At 41.9% G+C, this 23,890-nt stretch overlaps 1 protein-coding gene across 3 annotated transcripts in view; it reads right to left on the reverse strand.

Annotated features, from left to right (window-relative positions):
- Positions 1–23,890, reverse strand: part of LOC132133462 (NT-3 growth factor receptor-like) — a 246,746-nt gene that overhangs the window by 12,449 nt on the left and 210,407 nt on the right. For all 3 annotated transcript variants that reach the window (XM_059546308.1, XM_059546307.1, XM_059546306.1), the window contains exons 13-15: positions 20,390–20,520; positions 14,974–15,146; positions 13,407–13,650 (exon numbers count right to left, since the gene is read on the reverse strand). In XM_059546308.1, coding sequence (XP_059402291.1) covers positions 13,407–13,650; positions 14,974–15,146; positions 20,390–20,520 — 548 coding nt within the window. The remainder of the gene's footprint in view (positions 1–13,406; positions 13,651–14,973; positions 15,147–20,389; positions 20,521–23,890) is intronic.

A 23,890-nucleotide genomic window follows, 5' to 3' on the forward strand; every position in this document is an offset into this window, starting at 1 on the left:
GCCTTGTCCAGCGTATCCTCCAATCACCAACCGCTGTCCCTAACTAGGCACAGGTGCATCGAATTCCCTGATTTTCCTTCTTACGGCGCTACCGGAAGTTCCGGTGTTCTGTTTTTCCGGTCCGGGCGGAAACACTTCCGGGCGGAACCAAACTTCCCGAATTTTGGTTCCGCCCCTAAAGATCGTCACCTTGTGACATCCTCCCCCGCCAATCCGTTCTAGTCCCTAGAACGTCCTCGGGCTGTCCACTCCCCATAGCGGGCAGGGGGTCGGCCTCGGTTCTCTCGCTGGGATCGTCTCACTGGTGAATCGGGCTCAGCTTGTTCAGGGGCTGCTTCTGGTTCTCTCGGGGCGATCGGGGGTGGTGCCACCACGGGTCTCCCTGGTACCACAGCCCAACCTTCAATCCAGGGGGCCGCTGGTACAGGTTCCGTGGGGACTTCTTCCACGGCTTCAGGGTAGTTAGGGCATGGGCGAATCATGTTCCGGTGCACCACACGGTCGGGGCCTGACTTCCCTTCTGGCCGGATGGTATAGACCGGCTGCCCCGGCCTCTGCTGCCGGCAGACTACATAAGGGGTGGCCTCCCAACGGTCACTCAGTTTCCCCTTCCCCTGCCGCCGATTATCTCTCACCAACACCCTCTCTCCTGGCAGTAGAGGGGCTTCTCTAGCAGTCCGATCATACAACCGCTTACTTTTCTCTCCTGCCGTCTGTATCCTTTTCGACACCTGCTCGTAGGCGAAATGCAAGCGCTGGTGATGGCGCCCCACCCACTCCGTTACACTTGCTTCCTCTTGGTCGGCTATCACTCCTAGGACCAGGTCAGTAGGCATTCGTATGTGTCTGCCAAACATCAGGTAAGTGGGAGCGTAACCCGTAGTACTATGTATACTGTTGTTATAGGCCTGTAGGAGGTTTGGCAAGGCACTCACCCAATCGTCCTGCCGTTGTTGGTCCAAGGTCCCCAGCAGCCCCAATAGGGTCTGATTGAATCTCTCACAGCCGCCGTTCCCCTGAGGATGATACGAAGTGGTGTGAGTTTTCGTGCAACCGTACAACTGGCATAGTTCTCTAATTACCCTGGACTCAAAGTTGGCTCCTTGATCGGAGTGCAGAAACTCCGGGCATCCGAACGTCTGGAAGACGGCCCGCCATAAAACTGTAGCGGTGGTGGTTGCAGTCTGGTCGAGGGTGGGGATAGCCCAAGCGTACTTTGTGAACAAATCCGTTATTACCAAGATGTTCTGGTAGCGATCTCGTGGTCGGCCCAGTGTCAAGAAGTCCATAGCCATGATATGAAGGGGGGCCTTCGCATGGATGGGTACCATTGGCGCTCGGACCTCCCGTCTGGACTTAAACAATATGCATCTCGGGCAAGCTTGAATTAGGGCGTGCACCGATGCCTCTAGCCCGGGCCAAAAGAAGAATCTCCTAAGCAGGGACACGGTCCTCTCCTGTCCCTGATGCCCCAACTGATTGTGGTACGCCGAAACTAAAGCCGTTACCTCATCTGCGGGTACCACGATCTGGCGTACTTCTTCGCCCAACTTCGGGTCACTGACCCTTCTGCACAAAACGCCATCTCTCAGCTCCAGCCTGTCCCATTGCCCCAGCAGCCTCCTCCCAGTATCCGTCTGGGCTAACCTCTCCGCTGGCGTCAGCCGTCGGCCCTGTTCCAGCCATTCTCTTACCAGCCGCACATCTTGATCCCTGGCCTGTCTCTCCCTCCACCGACGGGGATCCCATCCCCAGTTCTCAGGCACGGCCTCTTGTCTGCTGCCTGGTGCCTCTACTGCTCCTACCATATAGCCCTCCTCCGGGCTGGCCCCTCCGGGGCTTTCCGCTTCGGGCAGCCTTGAGAGGGCGTCCGCGTTCGTGTGTTCACGCCCTGGTCGGTACTGTAGTTGATAGTCAAAGTTGGCCAGTTGGGCCACCCACCGCTGCTCCACGGCTCCCAGCTTCGCCGTCTGCAAGTGTACTAAGGGGTTATTGTCTGTAATGATCGTCACCTTGGCACCCCAGAGGTAGTCTTTAAATTTCTCACTTAGGGCCCACTTCAACGCCAGCAGCTCCAATTTGAAAGAACTATAGTTCGCATCGTTCCTCTCGGCTGGGTGGAGGCTCCGGCTGGCGTACGCGATGACCCTCTCAACTCCGTCCTGCCGTTGAGCCAACACCGCTCCCAGCCCGAGATTGCTGGCATCTGTATACAAAAGGAATGGTTTTGTGAAATCTGCGTATGCCAAGATAGGGGCCTGTAGCAGCTCCTGCTTCAATGTCTGGAACGCCGACTCACAATTTGCATCCCAGTCTACGTTGGGCGACCCCCGGCCCCGGTTACGACCTGTGCCAACCAGCAACTGATTAAGGGGTTTAGCAATTTTTGAAAAGTCCTTTATGAAACGCCTATAGTATCCCACAAATCCTAAAAAGGATCGCACTTGCCTCACTGTCCTCGGGGCCTTCCAGTCCTTCACGGCCGATACCTTTCCAGGATCTACGGACACTCCAGCCGCACTGACCACGTGGCCCAGAAAGTTGACTTCTCTCCGTAGTAAGTGACACTTATTGGGCTGTAGTTTCAATCCGTACTTCTCCATGGCCCGAAAGACTTCCTCGAGGTGCCTCAGGTGTGAATCAAAATCTGGGGAGTAGACAATCACATCATCCAGGTAAACTAATACTGACTCCATTAACTGACCTCCCAAGCACCGCTGCATCAGCCGCTGGAAGGTGGCCGGAGCGTTACAGAGCCCGAAAGGCATCCGGTCCCATTCAAATAGTCCAAACGGGGTTGTAAAGGCAGTCTTCTCCCGGTCTGCTTCGGCCACCTGCACCTGCCAGTAGCCACTGGCCAAATCTAGGGTAGAGTACCATGCCGACTGCGTGAGGCTGGCAAGCGAATCTTCGATCCGTGGCAAAGGGAAAGCGTCTTTCTTAGTCACGAGGTTCAGCTTACGGTAGTCCACGCAGAATCTCCAAGCCCCCGTCTTCTTTTGCACCAGCACTATGGGGGCCGCCCACGGGCTGCTGCTTTCCCTAACAACTCCTTGCTTCAGCATGCCTTGCAGGAGTGTACGTACCTCGGTATACAAAGTGGGCGGAATTGGGCGATACCTCTCCCGGCTGGGCCCTGCATCCCCGGTAGGTATATGATGTTGTACCACCTGGGTGCATCCGTAGTCTTCATCGTGGGTGGCGAACACATGCTGCCATCTCCGAAGGAGGGCCTGTAACTTCTGTGTCTGTGCCTGCTCTAAATCCTCCCCTTGTAACGACTCACCCGCCAGGTGGCTCGGCACACTCCTCTCCATACCACCCCATGGGGTGTCTACTTGTGTCAGGGCCACCTCGATGACAGTGGGGCACACCTGACGAAAACTAATATCCCTCTCTTCCCTTACTTGGTGGGATGTAACCGTTGTCAGACGGGCTAATCGTTGGTGCCGATGTAGTTGCACCGCGTATGGATGTACATTCCGTATCCTCACGGGGACTCTCCCCCGCCGGACCGTCGATAGTCCTCGTGCCACTTCCACTTGTGGACAATCCACATGGGGCTCCACCAGCACCCACTCTTCTGGGCCCGCTCTTCGGGGCGGTACTCGCGCCCACACAACAGCCTCACTTTTTGCGGGGACAGACAAAGCAAAACGACACATCACTCTTCCTACCTCTTCCTGTTCCCTGCGGACTTGGCTCATTTGCACCCTTCGACAGTCAGCTACCACACACTCCCACTTGGGCCTCTCTGCAGGTGGTATCTTCGATACGGGCCTAGCCCGAAATAGCTCTTCCCAGCAATCAGCGAGGACATTCATGCCCAACAGGGCTCGATGTGCACCCAGACAATGGTCTTGCACGATAATCACACCTTTCTGGGGGACCATCACTCCGTGAACCTCTAGGTCCGTCAATCGGTAGCCAATATATGGGATGTCGAGGCCGTTTGCGCCCTTCAGAGTAAGCCAGGGGGCCTCCGCCCCTGGTGCCCCTTGTTTCCCAAACACTTCTTCGGATAAACTCTCAGCAAACAACGTCACTTGGGAGCCTGTGTCTACCAGGCATTGAATCTCCTTGCCGCACACTCTCACCTTCGCCACGGGGCTACGCCCAATCATCTGGCTCCTAGAGCCATATCCTCTTCCAGGGTCTTCTCGAGGGGTCCCGGCCACACGACCCACAGTGGCCGGCCGACCTAAAAACCCTCTTCTGACGCCCTGCGGGGCCCACACTGACGGCTATAGTGACCTGGTTTGCCACAGCGGTTGCAGATGGGTCGCCCTTGCTCGTCCCATTCGAAACGGGGCCGGTTAAAGTGGTTCGGGCGCCTGAACGGCTCTCGGCCTCCCTCTGAGTACACTCGGTCTCGGGGCGCCGGCCGTGGTTCCTCCCGCGCCCGTCCTTGGCGCAATTCTCCTACGAGGGCTTTAGACAGTTCAGACATCTGATCGCGGACATCTTTCAAAAGTTCAGCCTTCAGTGCTTGCTTCCAGTCAGGGCCTCCGGGTTGTACTGGTGCTACTTCACTGACAACCGCACACACTGGGGAACCACTCACCTCAGTCTCATCACCTTCCAGGGCCAGTGCCTCTTTCTTCAGATCTTCGAACGTAAGACCCGGGTCCCTTCGAAACTGGATACGTAGGCTCTGTCTCACCGGACCCTCCTTCAACCCCAGAAGAAACTGGTCCCGCAATAGAGTCTCTCCATCTCCCAACCCGTGGTCCCGACGGGTCTGTAGTCGGGCGAATTGCTCTCGCAACCTCAGGGCGAAAGCTCTAATCGGTTGGCGGGGGCCCTGCTTACAATTGAAGAACTGGGAGCGAAGGACAGCTACGGGGGTGTGGTCACCATACTGTTCAGTGAGGAACTGGAACACGGTTTGGGCGTTGGCTCTAACGGCTTCGGGGGCGGCATGCACCTCTCGCCGCGCTTCTCCATCCAGGGAGTTTAACACAAATTGAAGCCGCTGGGCTGCACTAAGGCCCTGTAGGTCGGCCAAGTACTCTAGTTGAGCCTTCCATTCAGACAATCGTACCTCGGATTCTGTCCCCCCATATTTTTGAATCCAGGGGCTCCCCATAAAAACGGGCATGGCACGGGGTTGGGCTGAAAGCCCCGCGTTGTCGGTCATTGGACGACCTTGGTTACTCAACTCGAGGTGGAAACCCTGCCGACTACGCCAAATCTGTCACACCCAGGGGCTGGCTATGCTTTAACTAAGCCACACCCCTTCTCAACTTCCACCTCGAGGAGGTCCCCAAACCCGACCCAATGGCCAAACAACACGAGAACAAGTAAGTGATAAAACAATCTTTATTTAAATATTTAAAAATAGCTTGGGGAATAGGGAAAGGGCAACTAAAACTAAGCTCTGACTCGGCCCTCCAGATGGGCTATAGCCGGGAAGAGGTCAGGGAGCAAGGGGGCCACGGGGATCCGGGGCGTGGGGCTCGGGCCCCGGCCTGAGTCTTAGGTATCCGTAGCGCCCTCCTTCTTCCTCCTCTTCGCTGAATACAGCTCACGGTAAGTACTGGTTCACACAGTTCGTTCTCGAGGTGCCCACTCTCTTTCTCTTCCTCCACAGGCAACGGCTCTTCGCTGATTACAGCTCGCAGTAAGTACTGATTCACCCAGTTCGTTCCTTGGGTGCTCACGCTCTTTCTCTTTCTCCACAGGCAACGGCTGGGACACACAGGCACAGTTAGTTCAGCTTGGTTTTGCTCTCACCTCTTCGCTGATTACAGCTCACAGTAAGTACTGGTTCACACAGTTCGTTCCTTGGGTGCTCACTCGCTTTCTCTTTCTCCACAGGCAGCGGCTGGGACACACAGGCACAGTTAGTTCAGCTTGGTTTTGCTCTCACCTCTTCGCTGATTACAGCTCACAGTAAGTACTGGTTCACACAGTTCGTTCCTTGGGTGCTCACTCGCTTTCTCTTTCTCCACAGGCAGCGGCGTAAGTACAGGTTTCCTCAGTCTCTCCTCGTGTTACCCACTCTCTCTCCTTTTCTCTCCACAGGTATCAACTTGGGCACAATAGCACAGTTAGTTTGCTTTGAATGGCTCTCACCTCTGGGCTGGACACAGCGTACTGTAAGTACAGGGTTCGCTCTATTCCTCCTCGTGTTATTCACTCTCTCTCTCCTTTTCTCTCCACAGGTATCAACTTGGGCACAATAGCACAGTTAGTTTGCTTTGAATGGCTCTCACCTCTGGGCTGGACACAGCGTACTGTAAGTACAGGGTTCGCTCTATTCCTCCTCGTGTTATTCACTCTCTCTCTCCTTTTCTCTCCACAGGTATCAACTTGGGCACAATAGCACAGTTAGTTTGCTTTGAATGGCTCTCACCTCTGGGCTGGACACAGCGTACTGTAAGTACAGGGTTCGCTCTATTCCTCCTCGTGTTATTCACTCTCTCTCTCCTTTTCTCTCCACAGGTATCAACTTGGGCACAATAGCACAGTTAGTTTGCTTTGAATGGCTCTCACCTCTGGGCTGGACACAGCGTACTGTAAGTACAGGGTTCGCTCTATTCCTCCTCGTGTTATTCACCTCTCTCTCCTTTTCTCTCCACAGATATCAACTTGGGCACAATAGCACCGTTAGTTTGCTTTGAATGGCTCTCACCTCTGGGCTGAACACAGCGTACTGTAAGTACAGGTTTCCTCTGTTTCTCCTTGTGTTACTCACTCTCTTTCCTTTCCTCTCCACAGGTATCAACTTGGGCACAATAGCACCGTTAGTTTGCGTTGAATGGCTCTCACCTCTGGGCTGAACACAGCGTACTGTAAGTACAGGTTTCCTCTGTTTCTCCTTGTGTTACTCACTCTCTTTCCTTTCCTCTCCACAGGTATCAACTTGGACACAAAACACAGTTACTCTGCTTTGGATGGCTTTCACCTCTGGGCTGGACACAGCGTGCCGTGCTATCTCCGGAGATCTGAAGCACGCTCACAACATATACTGTACTGAACTAGGCTAGGGCCAGCAATCTCCTTGTCCTCCCACGCCGAAGTGCGTGAAGGCGGGGGCTTATCTGACAGGACACACGGCAATACACAGCAGCCCACAGCAATATACAACACCACGTCAAAATTATAGGTTTTCACAGCACGAAGACTCACCCACCACACTCAGTGTACGGAAAGGACACCCGTCTTCCTTCACTTCGCTTGGTTCGGATCTGGCGATGGAATATGCGGCCTAGCTAGTGATGTCGTCGTTGCGACTACTTCAATAAGTATTCCTTCGGCTCTCCCACCACACTATATTAGGGGTAGGGCCACCCTCCTCCTCCTGGAGAGATCTACACAACGCCAGGTCAATATACAGGGCACTTTCGACTGGCTCTTAGTACTCACATCAATGCCACTTCCAATCCCCTTTTTCACGTCGTCTCAGTTCGCCGTATAATCTGTTCACTTCTCAACCTTTAAGGTTCGCGATGTCTTCACAATCATACAATTCCAGCCTGAGGGAGAGAGAGAGTTAGACAGCTACCAGCAGCGTACCAAGACGGGCACAACCCAGTGCTTCACACACACCAAAGAGAGCTTTTCAGACTGTGAAATAACTTGGCCTTAAGTACTGCCTTGTCCAGCGTATCCTCCAATCACCAACCGCTGTCCCTAACTAGGCACAGGTGCATCGAATTCCCTGATTTTCCTTCTTACGGCGCTACCGGAAGTTCCGGTGTTCTGTTTTTCCGGTCCGGGCGGAAACACTTCCGGGCGGAACCAAACTTCCCGAATTTTGGTTCCGCCCCTAAAGATCGTCACCTTGTGACACTAGCAACCTTCTGCTTCTGTATAAGATCCTTTTCCCCACAGTCAAGTGATAGAAAACAGCTTACTATTCATGAAAACATGCTAACGTCTTTTAAATTACATGTCAGAGAATTAAAAGGGTGAAATTAAACATTTATCTTTCTTTGTGTTTTCAGTTAGCCTTTGATTAGAAAGCTAAGAGCTTAGTTTATTAGCTTTGCATAGCGCTAACTGTTTCAGACTGGTTAACGCTTTTTGATTAGCTAGAATAATATACGTATAACAATACGTATAACAGGCTACTATTTTCAATCAGGCATTGAGGAGAATAAGACACAGCATACTGAGGAGAATAAGACAAAGCATACTAGTCAAAAAGTATGTTGAATCACAATTACAAAGGTTGATTTGAATCAAATACATTTAAAATACCAACAAAAAGGCAAAAAGACTGTACATAACGACTTCATTGAGCGAAACAATGACAATCCCATGAACCACCGTCAATGACATAATCGAACTTAAAGATTTACGTACTGATATAAACCACTGATTTATAGATGTTGATTATAGATATAGAAAGAATATCAAGTTCATTGGAAAATATATATATATACATATATTTATTATATTATTATTATTATTATACAAATTATTATATTTGTAAGAGAGCATAAAGAGACTCGATTACATCATTCAAAGTGCTTCATGGAAGTAGGTGGTCTTCTTTAGGCACGATTTGCTTGCTTTGATTCTTTGATTGGTGGAGGTTTTTTTGAGGAATCTTTATATATATCAAGCTCACAGCAGGTCTGTCTTTAAAGGTTTATCTTTAAAAAGTTTTCATATAAGTTACATGGGACTTTCAGAATCCAACTTCAACTGCACTCTTTATTTCTACCATTAGTACCATTCTAAAGTAGTGTGGTATCCTATTGTGAAATTAGCCAAATGCTTTTGTCCACATAACATAAAACTGTACTATATAAGTTTTAATTTCAACCTGAAAGCATAAATCTAGGCTATGCCATGCTGTTTTCAAAGCACAAAGCAAAACTGTGACATTCATCCACTGACGCTCTTTAATCAGCAGCAGCGCTAAATCCGAAAGCGCATATACTTACTTGCCGGCAACCTGCCAAAATAAAAGCCTGCTTTTTAAGTTTGAATATGATGAAAACGCTTTTATTTATTTATTTATTTTTAGATGCTTTTATCCAAAGCGACTCAAAATTGGGGAATACATAACGCAATTCTTCTTAAAGAGGCAAACAAAGAAAGTAGTAGTAAATGTTGGCATTTTATTATTACGTTTACTATAAAATAAATGTATTTGCATTTAATACTAGGACTGCCTTTTATTTTTAATAATATTATCACACACTATTATTTAGTTTATTTACTATTATTTTTTTGTTTAAATAACTAAATATATAAAGTGCAATATTATTATAACTATTATTAATTCAGGCTGAAAAATTATGTGCACCCCTGTATATATATATATATATATATATATATATATATATATATATATATATATATATATATATATATAAACCAAAAGATTTGTTATGAAAAACTAGCCTTGTACTTACTACATGTGCAGTATACACTTTATACAATCTAGATTGTCTTTTAAAAATGTGAAACAGGTCATTCAGGTCATATTTAATTTAAAATTATTTAAAGTTAAACAGTAGTATGCTTCAATACGTGTCACATTACATTAAATGTGAGTGGCATACAGTTATAAAATTGGAAATTAACACTGTTATTAATTTAATTTAACTTAGATTACGGATTTAATTCCAGTTCATTCATCATACAGGTCGAGTGAGTTGTATACTACAGTGTATCCATACAGAAAAGTGCACTGAATAGGCAACCATGGCAGAAATAGTAACAGCAGGATGTTAGTATGCTAATCTGAACGCTGACATATTCATTGTTTTTGTTTAGTGAATATGTTTGTGCTCGAGAGTTTGGGAAATTGAAATCGATTGCAATGATTGAACTTCTATTTATCTGAATAGCTTCTCCCGGACTGCTTCCCGCCATCTTTTCCGAGGTGGAAAGACGAGACTGCAGATGCATGTAAATCAGTCTGCGGGGCTTCGTTGAGATCGGAATGAGAACTGGCAGGGTGGTGACAAAAATGCCAAAGCAATCTGAAAGGGCACTGATGAAAGACAACACAATTAGAGACTGGAGGGGGGAAGAATCGGAGATGAGGAGGATTGGAATCACATAGTGGTAATTAATGCATATTAAAATCAATAGCATGTTTGTTTCAATGAACAGCTGATGAGAGATGATGTCATTAAACGAGTGCTCATCAAAGTGAAAGAGTGTCGAGGAAATAAATATGTGATTGGAATTTTTCCATCTCACTAGATGTTTTATAAGATGCTTTAACAGATAAATAAGTATATATATATATATATATATATATATATATATATATTACTTATTTCAAATAATGGAGTATTCAAATCCTTCAACCTCATAGGAGAACCTGCAAGCCCTAGACATTTGAATGGATTTTAAGCAAGGTAGCTTGACTTTGTTCTGCCAGGTATTGCTGGCAGGGAATTTAGGTATCTGGTTCCTACATTATGGCCTTCAGCGCAAATTTACTCTGACAAAGAAAACCTGAGTGACTCCAAATAGTCCGTAGCTTCTTCACCTCCTGCAAGTGAGATTATATGCCACAATCATTACATGGATGAGGAAGCCAGGCTGAATACTGACTCTAGGCATTCATTCCCAGAAGACCACATTTAGAGGTTCTTTCTAGAGTATGAACACATCAGAATGTCATCAGTGTCAGAGAAGATGTGCTACTGGATGCCACTTTGGTTTATATCTGTTCGGAGATGTATGTGCCTATTGCAATTGGAAGCTACTACGACAGACCTGCAGATCAGGTTTGCGTTCATGTGAAAAGTGATGTTATTCAAATCCGAATAGCTATAAAAGCTCAGATTCCAAAACCTAGTGAGCTGCTTCCTACTGTCATTAGTCATTATTCATTTAGCTGACGCTTTTATCCAAAGCGACTTACAATTGCTATATATGTCAGAGGTCGCACGCCTCTGGAGCAAGTAGGGGTTAGGTGTCTTGCTCAGGGACACATTGGTTTCTCACAGTGGATTCGAACCCAGGTCTCTAACACCAAAGGCATGTACATAGGCAGTACACTTACATAGGCAGCTAAATAATAGCAAAGTGACTCTACCTAGGTGGCAAAACTGGCACATAAGCATTCTGCATGGCCGATTTGACTGAAAGGAATCCAATAAAGCTTTATGATAATGCTAGAAAATAATAAGAATAAAAATATAGCAATAATAATCCTAAAAACAATCCTTATATATTGTATTGTATATTATGTATATTTTGGGTTTGGTCACTTCCTGTTTGTTGAGAATTTTAAATGTAATGCTGTCTCTTTTGTGCTGCAGAGTGCAATCTGCCATTTCACAGTGCCATTAACAGAAAGTAAGCCACAGAATATATTAAGTGAGATGAGATGCAATGGTCTATTTGACATTTACTGTTAATGTAACATATTTCCTCCAATGCAATTAGGACTGAAGCTCTGGGCACAGCAACAGCCTGTGTCTACTGAAGGTTCTGCATTTACAAATATTCTATTTTCTGATTCATAAGTCTGTAAACAGATTCTGCTTTTTGGTCATACGTTTTTAGTTTAAAAATTGTTTAATAGTTTAATAGTTTTAATAGTTTTAGTTTAAAAATATTTTCTTGCTTCCAGTCAGTTTCACAATGTCCAAGATTAGATATCTATTTTTTGTTGTCTCTCATATGCTTGTCATCACAATGTAATAATGAAGAAAAAAAACAAAAAAACAAGCTATAATACATATGAACACATATCATAAATAAACAATCACAAAATAATAAAAAATAATAATATTTGTAAGTTAATCTGCATGAAACAACAAAAACATTATTATTATTATTGTTATTATTGAATAATACAAAATAAAAATATAATAAATACAATATAAAAATATTGAATGCAAATAATTGTAATTTAATTCATTCAATTTAATGGTTAATAAAAACACATTTTAATTTTTCATGTGGCTTGTTTCTAATAATGTATAATGTATGGCATTAGTCTACCCAGTTCAAAAGTCCAGCATGAGCCACCGATAACTGATAATCTTAATATATGCTAATTGAGCCGTTTGCTTTATGTTTGGCTCCTGAGTTATTCCTTAAACTTCTGACAGTGTGAAAATTTCTCATTTAATCTCAGTGCCCTAAAAATGGGAGTCACATTCAAAGCAGCGAGATGAACAATCATGTTCAAATCAACTTAATCTAGTCGGGTGAAAGGGGAGCTCTGTATATTCAGTGTCACCTCATTCATCCTCTTGTTGAGGGCTAAGTGAAGACATACATTTTAATTCATTTAGGGCCCTCAGCTTGCAAATTGAGCCCTCTGTCATCTAGGCCAAATCTACAGAGAGGCCTCAGTCTGTCAAGAAAAGACAAGATTCAGATTGAGGATCTTCTGTAGAAGCACAAATGGATCTGAAGCATATAATTGAGCCAACCAGCTTGAATGAGGCAGAACTGTAGATAAAAGTCTGAATTCACACTCAAACTTTTAGAAAATAGTTCATCAAAAAAAAAAAAAAATCCTTTACAGCTATAATCATTCAATTTAAATTTAATATGGTTGTGAATCCTCATCATCAAAATTATTCTTGCAAAACAAGAATATGATCATTTGTGTTTTTTAACATCTACAATGTACATTTAAAATGTACATTGTAGTCATAGCTCAACAAAGCTAACAAATGTTTAATATACTGTCTTTGTATTTATGTTTTAAACCTTGTTCTTAATTAACACTTGGTATGACTAAGCTAATGATTGTAAATAAACAATTTAATTAACGTCTTTCAAAGCACTAAAGCAGCTGGATACAGTATATCAATATAACTTTTCAAAAGTCATTAAAAATGAGTAATTATGCATGCAATTAAAGATCTAGCATAGGCCACCAATTGACAAAGGGTTCATTTGTGTTTTGTGGACATCTGATGACTAATCAATGAGATAAATACAGGTTTAGACTGCCTCCGTGTCACACGATCCTTCAGAAATCATGCTGATTTGATGCTCAATAATAAATATAAATATGATATTTCATAATTTGAATGAATAAAAATATTAATTTCTTATCCCAAACTATAGAATAGAACTGTATCACGGTTTCCAAAAATATATTTAGCAAAAACTTTCCTTTTAATATTGATAATATTTAGATATGTAATATGATTCTGAAGGATCATGTGACACAAAAGAATGGAGTAATGGTTGCTGGAAAATGTTGCTTTGCTATCACTGTAATAAATGGGATTTTAAAATACAATACATTTTTAAAACAGTTATTTTAAATTGTAATAATATTTCACAATTTTACTGTTTTTATAGTTTTTTTGTTTTTTTTTTGGATCAAGTAAATGTAGTCTTTTTGAGACACATAGGGGACTTCTTTGAAAAAAGCATTATACATTCCTACTAACTTAAGTTTTGACTGGTAGTGTACTTCGCTCAAGCATTTATACAAGCCAGAGCGCTCTTACCCGGTAGTAGTCAGTGCTGTAGATGTCTCTTGACATTCCAAAGTCTCCGATTTTCACCAGCAGCCCGTTGCCCACCAGACAGTTGCGTGTGGCCAGGTCACGATGCACAAAGTGCTGAGATGCCAGGTAGACCATCCCTAATGCGATCTGACTGGCTATGTGCAGCATCTGAGACATACCCAGTTCCCCATTGGTCTGCAGCGGCTGTCCATCAACCAGGATCATTGCATCTGGACCATGAGCTCTGCAAGTATAAAATAATGATTACAATTCTGTCACTTTAAAAAAAGTAATTTTGCAGTGCATTAGATAAGAATGAAACCAAACCAAAAGCTTTTACAAATACATATCAAAACAAAAACAAATCAATATGAAATTAGAATGAGCCAATGCCGCCATAATATGTCAGTGGAACATACATTAATGTTACCATTAGATTACATTCTTCTTCAATGGAAATATGTACTGTATGATTCAGTATGCCTGCCACGTTCTCTGCCCTTTCACAAATGTTTCGCCTTATAGTGTCATTAAGTATAAAGTAGTTTTGACAAAAACTGTTATCCGCATAATCCTGCTAGCTGGAAAGAAAATGCAATTTCTGCTTTTTCGACAGGACTCTGTCAGAAACCATGTACACATTTGTATCACTTCCTTTTGCTTGTACAATACCTCTGAGGAAGGTTGTAACCTTTCAGTCACAGTCAAATGGGCCCTGCTGACATCACAACACTGAATTTTACATCACAACCACAAGAAAATGAAAATGCATGGAAATGGAAATGGTTTATGCAACATTCTCATGCAGGGCTTCCCAACCAATTTAGTTCCAAAAAAAAAAAAAAAAAACTAACCTTAAATTGACCTATAAAGGAACTGAAATTTATACCGGCAATATATACTGTTCTGCTCATAAGTTTACACACGTCTTGCAGAATATACAAAATGTTAATAATTTTAACAAAATAAGAAGGAAAATCGCAGGGGTAGGCCTATATAAACTTACGAGCAGAACTGTACCTAGATATATCCAATAAAATGTATATAATTACTGAAGGAACGTTTTGTTTCCATGCAATCCTTAAAAAAATAAAAATAAAAAAATTACAATTTGAAACCCTAAATTAAATTGACCAGTTTCAGGACCTAATATATATACAAATGCAATGCTGGTCTTGTAAAATTATGAAATTCCCAAAGCGTCACATCGGAATTCAGCGGTTATATAATTATGTTACACAAGGGACCTGCGAAGGTGCATTCGGGGCATGTCCGAATCTAATTTTGCTAGTTTAATGACAGGAAAACGGTCGGCACACCCTGGCGCATGGTCTAAACGGGTCATCCCTATTCTCTTAATGAAAAAAATGGATGTTTTTTGGGCAATAAACCAATCAAAGTCTAATCTCGGTCTGAAACTAGCAAAAACAATTGTGCTGCGCCTTGTGCCAGGTGTATGATAGGGCCCTTACTCTGTGACCTCAATCAATAACAACTGATTCCCTTTGTATTTTTGATCATTACACAAGCAATGCACAAAGATTACTGCATCATAACAGCCACAAACCTGAGGAACTTGTTGAGGTCTCCGTGTTTCATGTACTCAAAGACCATGATAAGCGGGTCTCCGTCTACACAGACACCATAGAACTTCACTATGTGCTCGTGCTGAAGGTTGGTTAGCAGCTCGGCCTCCCGCTGGAAGTCTTTCCTCGCCGCAAAGGTGGGATCCTTCAGGGTCTGTGTAGATGTACATAAGATGGTCATAAGACGTCATTAGAATATAACAGATGGTCAGTTTATCATCTGATAACCACAATAATAACCAGATACTAAAGCATTATGGGTGAAACCAAATATATTTTGGGGGAAAGTTCAATTAAAACATTTAAAAAACAAATCATTAATATGATTGGATATATTGTGTATGTCCATGAATTAAATGTGAATTGCTATTATTTTTTATACTCTTGGTACAAGTTAATTAATTAAGGGAGCTTAGATGAGTCAGTTGGTAATAAATAATTCAAGTGAACAATTAATCAGGTTAATGAGACTAACCGCTCCAACTAATCTGGATCTAAACGGTTCCGTCTCTAATGGTTTATGAATCCTAAACATACAATATGCCACAAACCAATGGAGCATGCAGAGTTATTTTTGACAAAATATTTAAATTCATAATCAAAATGTAGATGAGTTGACACAAATATTATTATTGCACAGTGCTTTAAATCTATCAGGGAAATATCCATAACAAAATATAAATATCCAGATCCGTTGACATAGCTTTTAATGCATAATCAAAACGTAGATGAATTGACGCAAATACTGCACAGATATTGTAGATCCAAAGTGCTTATTCATGTAACAGTTTTTTTTTTTTTTTTATAACAATTCATATATTTTTCTAAGTTTTCAAAGCACATATTCATGGACTTAACCTCAGGGTGCCAAGGAAGATGCACAAATGACCAGCATGGCATCTCTGATTTGTTTGTGCCTGTCTTTTTCTTTTCTGAAAGATTAAAGAGTTGCCTGTACACATCCATCTTTTAGTCATCTTATATTCCGTCATTCACGGAAAAAACAACCCCCCTCTGCAGCCTTGGCCGTGATATGTCAATTGGTTTCCCAGTCCCTCTCGCAGCCAGACTTGCATCGCAATGTGTTTGTGAGGAATCGCTCCTTCAATTATGTTATAATTGCGTTTCGCCCTCAGAGCTCACAGTTTAATTTTAATTAGAGCTACTGTGGGTTAATCCATATCAGGAATTGCAAAGAGGTTCATGCTCTGGAGATGGATGAGGGAACCAATTCGCAGATGGCAAGGTATCTCTCCCTATCCATAATGCTTTATTACCCCTGTGTTGTGAAATTGGCCACCTGCACAGGTTAAAGAGAGAAGAGAGGACGAATCCTGCACCACCTGGGGGGCTGTCACTTGTAATAAGGGTCTGGAGGTCTTGGGCATCAGGTGGAGATGGGGGAGAGCAAACGTACAAGAGAGAGGATGGCAGCTCGTTGGCCAAAATACAAGGAAAAACTTGACCTCTTTGAATTTGAGTTGGATGGCTTTCAAACAACAAGATTCAAGATTTTTATTCATCACATACAAAATTATATATAGCATATATAACCAGAAGTGAAATGTGAGTCAGGTCCGCTCCATGGACAGTGCAATTATTAAAGAAAACAACACAGATGAAAATATACATAAATATAGCCATGTAAGAATGAAATAAAAGTAAACAATAAAAATATAAGTATAAAATATAAAAAAGATGTTTATTGTAGAATTAAATGTAGAACGCAAAATAATGTGCATGAAAGTAAACTGTAGTCTTAAATATTAAGATATACAGGGATGTACAATGTACATATGTGCATTATACTGTAGTCTTAAATATTAAGATACACAGGAATGTACAAGAAGCAAATGTGCAAACAGGGTGACACTGTCAGTGTGTCTATGTGAGGTAGTGAATGATGAATATCTTACTGATAAAGTGTACATTAAGTGGAGGCATGAGGATGTTAAGAGGCTGGTTTTGAGTTTAGGAGCCTGATGGCCTGGGGGAAGAAACTCCTCCTAAGTCTCTCGGTTTTTGCCATCAGGCCAGGAAGCGCTTACCAGATGGCAGCAAAGTGAAAAGATGGTTACTGGGGTGGGTGGAGTCTTTGATGATTTTAGCAGCTCTACTTCTGCAGCGTTTGAGGTAGATGTCCTGCAGAGAGGAAATGCACTCAGCTAAGCGTACAACTCTCTGCAGGGCTTTGCAGTCTTGACTGGAGCTGTTCCCATACCACACTGAGATACACTGAGTCAATACACTTTCTATAGCCCCAGAATAGAAAGTTTTCAGGATTGCTGGTGAGACCCTGAATTTCTTCAGCTGTCGCAGATGGTACAGTCTTTGCCTGGCTTTATTAACCTGTGTTTGAATGTGAGTAGTCCAAGTCAGGTCCTCGGAGATGTTTACACCAAGGTACGTGAAGCTGCTCACCCTCTCCACAGGGGTCCCGCTGATCATAAGAGGAGGATGTGAGAAATGGCATCATCAGTGGATCTGCTTGGGCGATAGGCAAACTGAAGAGGGTCCAAAGTATCCGGTATGGAGGAGCAGATGACGTTTTTAACCAGTCCCTCAAAGACCTTCATGACTATTGATCTGAGGGCAACTGGACGATAGTCATTCAGACAAGAGGGTTTATTGTTCTTAGGCACAGGGATGATGACAGATTCGTTGAATGAGGTGGGAACCACCGATGTAGCAAGAGACTCATTAAAAATGGATGTAAACAAACCAGTGAGCTGATCAGCGCAGGACCACAGAACATAGCCAGAAATCCCATCAGGTCCGGCTGCTTTCCTTACATTCACTCGCTTTAGTGCCCTCCGAACCTCGTCCTCCGACACGGTGATCGCATGATGATCGCTGATTTGACTGCTGCTTCCTGACGCGCTGATCGGCAGACTCACACTGCTTAGATTGCTTTCAAAGCGGCCGTAGAAAGTGTTTAGCTCATCAGCCAGCGACGGATCTGCTCTCACCTCTGCAGAGGATTTATGTCCAAAGGCACAGATGGTCCTTAGTCCTTGCCACATGCGTCGGGAGTCATTTAGCTGGAAATGTGACTCTATGCGTTCCCTGTATCTATGTTTGCTGGCTCTTACTGCGCGTCGGAGAGCATAGCACGATGCTTTGTACTCGCTCATGTTTCCCGACAGAAGACCGGCGTTGTAAGCAGCAGTGCGTTTGTTTACTGCTGCACGAATTGATCTGTCCACCCACGGTTTCTGATTTGAGAATGTCCTTATAGTTAATGTATCTGTAGCTTGTTCGGCTAGCGTGTTTACAAAGCTTAATGCTACATACGTGAACTCGCTGACGTCAGATGAACTTGCGCGAAACATGTCCCAGTCTATGTCATCAAGTGCAGCCTGTAACGTTGCTTCTGATTGGGCGGACCATCGCGTCACCACCCTCTGCACTGGGGGATCTTGAACGAGCCGTTGTTTATATTCCAGTGTGAGGAAAATGGCGGCATGGTCCGATTTGCCGAAAGCTGGTAGTGAGCAAGCTTTGTAGGGATTCTTAAACTGAGTGTAGCAATGATCCAGTGTATTCGGTCCTCTGGTTGGACAGGATACATGTTGATAAAAATTAGGCATAACTTGCCTGAGTTTGGCTTTGTTAAAGTCCCCAGCAATGATAATAGCAGCGTCAGGATGTTTGTTGATGTTGCCACTGAGCGCATCATGGAGCTCAGACGAAGCCAAGCCGGTGTGTGCTTGTGGAGGGATGTAAACAGCAGTTATGATGATCGATGAATACTCCCGAGGCAGATAGAATGGGCGGCAAATAATGGATAAATGTTCCAGATGAGGCGAGCAGGAGCGCGACAGAGTGGAGATATTCCTCGGGTCACACCATTTCTTGTTATTCATGAAACACACTCCTCCTCCTTTGGATTTGCCGGCCTCGGCTGTCCTGTCCATCCGTAAAACAGAGAAGTTTTCAGACGGCCTTACAGCAGCGTCCGGGACCAAGGGAGTGAGCCACGTTTCAGACAAACAAAGGATGTTACAGTTCATAATGTCCCGTTGGAAAATTATTCTGGCTCTAAGATCGTCCATCTTATTGTCCAGAGACTGGACATTGGCGAGCAGAATGCTCGGTAAAGGAGGGCTGTGTGCTCTTTTGCTTAGTCTGTTGCGAATCCCAGCACGTTTCCCGCGGTGTTTCCTGATCCTTCGCCTCGGGTGGTTATTCAGGTGGCCATTGTTCATCTCGGCGTTCCGGAGAATCTCAGATGGTCACGATGGGTTGGAGGATAAAGTGTCCTGAAACAGGTCTGTGAAGCGGTGTCCAATGTACAAAAGTGTTTCTTTGTCGTATATGATCAGTGCAGAGGTAATGGATGTAAAAAGAGAAAGCAAAAGTAGGTAAAAAAAAAAAAGTAAATAAAAACATAATCTAAGCGGAGCGACCTGGACAGCGACAGCAACAGCTGCTGTAATAGAGTGCCATGAAGCAGACAAAGCCAAGCAACTTCCCAAAGGAACATTTTATTGCTCAGAGGCTGCTCTTTCAAAGCTGAGGAGACACATTTAGGTTTAATTTAGGTGTCAACTCTGCCTCAGACCAGATGTTTCTCCTAGGGTTTCTTAGGTGAAATAAAAATAGATGAATCTACACCATTGTTTAAAGACAGTGTAAGTATAGAGCTATAAAATTAAATGGGCTTGCAGCTCAAACTTATTTCTTAGGTTCCTCCAAGAACAGAATTTTATTTATTGAGATCTCTGCCTTTCGATTGGAGACGTTATAATATCTTAAATATTAGACTAATCAAAGACATCTTTAGGAAATTATTTTAAGATTTTTGTTGCCATGTAAAGAACTTTATTTTATATATTCACAACAAAATACTATATGTTTGAATTCATACTTCAACAAGTCAGCATCTGTGAAATGTTGACATTTCTAAACTGACAGACAAACTGACACACTTTAATAGTCTTCAATAGAGCACCTTAGTTCACTGGACGCTGAGTTCCTTGACCTTGGTGAATAGTCCCATGTGGTAAACCATGTTAAAGCATTATCCAGGAACCGTCTGCCCACAATGGTGACTCATTCCTCTCTGTCTATGTCATGAAGACTAAACCACAGAATTGCAATATCTTAATACCCTCCCAAACTTTATATCAATGCCAAATATTAAATGCTACTGTAGCTGATCTCTCCTCGGAGCATAGCAGAGCTCTTTCCCTCATTGATCTTAGTCAACAGATCCTCCACCACCAAGACGTCTGGTGATCATTCCCCGAAAGAAAGCCCTCTTTGGTGGGCACAGGGGGATCAACTTTATTTGTCATTCGAAGGAGGATGGAAAAGGGGGCTTGACCTTTGGAATGAGTCCTGTGTAACTGGAGAGCACCACGGCCCTGCTGGAATGGAGGGATAATTTCTTACCTTGACAGCCACCAGCATCTTGTCCTTAGTTGGGCTAAGGTTGTAGTACTCTGCCAGGAACACCTTCCCAAAGGCCCCTTCACCCAGTTCCCTCTTGAGCACGATGTCTCTGCGTTTAATGTGCTGTACATCTGGAGGGGGGGAGAGAGAGAGAGAGAGAGAGAGAGAGAGAGAGAGAGAGAGAGAGAGAGAGAGAGAGAGAGAGAGTGAGTGAGAGAGAGTGAGAGATTAAGTGGATTGTGCAACAGTCTTCCGGCAGCCAGTGCTGCAAAACAGAGATTGAGAAATGTGCATTTCATGAGTCGGATTGCTGTCACTCAGGCTGATCAGGTAAGTTGAAGGAACATGGCACAAAAAACTGTGCAAAGAAAAATGTGCATGAAATCAAAAAATGTAAATAAACTAGAAGAAATTTAAAGGCAATATGATTTTTTATGATTTTTATTATTTTTTACAGTACTTAATTTGCATGACTCATCAATAATATTAATAATAACGATAGCTATTATTATAATTATAATAATAATTATTATTTTTAAAAATCATAAAATCTTTTTAACAATTCACACAAAGATTTGTTAGTCATAAATTAATAATAATGCCCCCCCCCCAAAATAATTCAATTTGTAAAATAAAGTTTGTAAAAGAAAACAAATTTAATAATAATAATAATAACGTATTTTGTTATTATTTAGTAAAAATGTATTAATGTTAGAAATGTTAATAAATATTATGTATTTATTTAATATTTAATATTATATAATTAATATTTCAGTCAAGTAAAAAAGTCAAAAATTTTGTTATTATTATTAATTCGCTTTATTATATAAAAAAAGAATGTTAGTGAATATTTGTATTTATTTACATTCCTATTCCAAACAACTAAAAACTATTATCAAGTCTTAAAAGTCTCACATCAAAATGTTTTGTAAATGAATTTATAAAAAGTAATTCAAGGTAATATCACTTTGCAAAACACATCCCTTTGATGTAATTTGTTGATCAACATTCATGTTATCATAACTTTTATTCTAGATATCTGCTTTGATCTCTGAATGTAGTTAATTTAACCTGACTGCTCAAATATATGCCTCACACACACACATACACACATACACACACACAACTGAATAGTTTTACATCCAAATCTTCATGTGAGTGCCAGTCGGGAGCTGCAGAATGGAACGATCCAAACACAAGAGATCAGGTGGATTTGCCTCTGATACAGAGATGAATGGAACCACGCTTGGTCCACTGGGCAGGGTAATGGAGCAGCAACTAGTCTGCTGCCGGTTCAAGTCCCTGCTGAGCTTTACTGCTGCTCTGCCCTTGAGTGAGGAATGTAACCTCAAACCACCTAATAAATACTGCCACGACATTACTGACGGCAGGTGATAATCTAGAGATGATCATCTCCTGTCTGACTTTGATGTGCAGATAATCGCTGGATGTTATGAAGAAATTTGATCGATAGAAAAACATATAGTGGGTCACCATGGAAAAAACGAAAATCAACAAAGAAAAGCTCTTCAACAGGGGGGTTGTTTTGTTTTGTAGTGTACTGTCAATAGTACGTTTGAGGTAAAGTGATACATGCTGAACTCGTACAGGGTGTTAGCTGGTATTACTATGCAAACTATGTCAGGAAGATAAACTTTTATAAAACAAAAATATCCACTTTAAATGTGTTAAGTAAATAGATACAGTTGCAAGCTTCTATTCAGCAAGAAACAGAGACTTGGAAAACTGGCAATAACACAAAAGTAACTATTACCTTTACTAACAATAGGCGTCATTCATGAAACACAAGCACAGCGAAACATTAACAAATACATTCAAGAATTGAATGTGAAATCATTCTAATATTCTGATTTATTATGAGTGTTGGAAACAGTTCTGCTGTCTAATATATTTGATGAATAAAAGGTTAAAAAGAACTGCATTTATTCAAAAAAAAAAAAAACATTACTAATAATATATATTCTAATAATATATTTTCTTTACTATGACTTTTTATCAATTTAACACACCCTTGCTGAATAAAAGTATTGATTTTATTTTTTAAAAAAGAAAGAAAAAAAATTACTGACCCCAAATTACTGACCAGTAGTGTATATTGTTATTACAAAATATTTATATTTTAAAAACATAGCTCCTTTTTTTTTTATTCATCAAAGTATCCTAAAAAAAATTTAAGTTTCCAACTTTGATAATGAATCATCATATTAGAATGATTTCTAAAGGATCATGTGATAATGATCCTAAAAAGCTTTGCATTACAGAAATAAATGATAATTTTAAGTATAATAAATTTAAAAACAATTATTTTAAATTGTAATAATATATCACAATATTACATTTTTTTTCCTGTATTTTTGATCAAATAAATGCAGGCTTGATGAGCAGAAGAAACTTCTTTCAAAAACATAAAAAATAGTAATGTTTCCAAACTTTTGGTCTGTACTGTATATATATATATATATATATATATATATATATATATATATATATATATATATATATATATATATATATATATATATATATATGTTATACAGTATTTATTCAATTGTGTATTTGTATGTTTTATTTTTACAAATGCATATTTTCCAATCAAGTAAAATGCTCACATTTAGGATATATAAATATCATATATATATATAAAACAATCTTAACTGCTCCTATAATAGTTTTATTGTATTTTCCAATCTAGAAAAAATAAAAAAGAGAAATGTATTTTAAATGCTATGTCACTTTGTGTTCACATCATTATTAATAAATAAAATGCATGCACTTAATTATTATTCATTTTCATTTATCAATAAAAATGCATTTATATTACAATCTAGTAAAAAAAATCATCACAAAATTGTAATGTTGTAAGATTTTGTACAAATCAATTCATTTTGTTTATTGTTTGAATAAGGCCTAATGGCAATGCAATTTCCTACTTTTTTAGGAGCAATAAATTGCACATAGATTTACAAGTAACCTTCCCTAATGTTGCACACAAGTTGATGACCCATCTTCAATACGAACAGAAATGTCAAATTGAGCAGATTTAACCGTGGCTACCAAAGCACAACTTACAGTAAGGCAGCCTGAGCAGGTCTTTTATCTATGTACCTTTAGACTGGTACCATTCCCAGCTCTCAGTCTGCTGCGAGGTAGCGAGCTCCATATGGCCGACCACGACAGCATCTGCTATTTACTCCAAACAGGAGTTTTGGATAAGCCACCGTCCAACATTTCAACTTACTGCCCAAAGTTACGAGTCATTAACTATTTCCCCCCATCACGAAGGCTAATTCTCAAAGGAGAAAAAAAGCTAATATTGATAAATGGACAACGATAGCCTTTTGTATTAGCTGGCAAAGCAGAGGCTCTAATCAGCAGAAACATATTAGGGACAATTTCATTTAGGGCTGCTGAGGCAATTCCACATTATGGCAGGTGTCCAATGACGATGGTAAATATTTCAGCACACTCCATTGTACGAGT

Source organism: Carassius carassius, chromosome 50 (genome assembly GCF_963082965.1).
Source record: "Carassius carassius chromosome 50, fCarCar2.1, whole genome shotgun sequence".
Classification (NCBI taxonomy): Eukaryota; Metazoa; Chordata; class Actinopteri; order Cypriniformes; family Cyprinidae; genus Carassius; species Carassius carassius.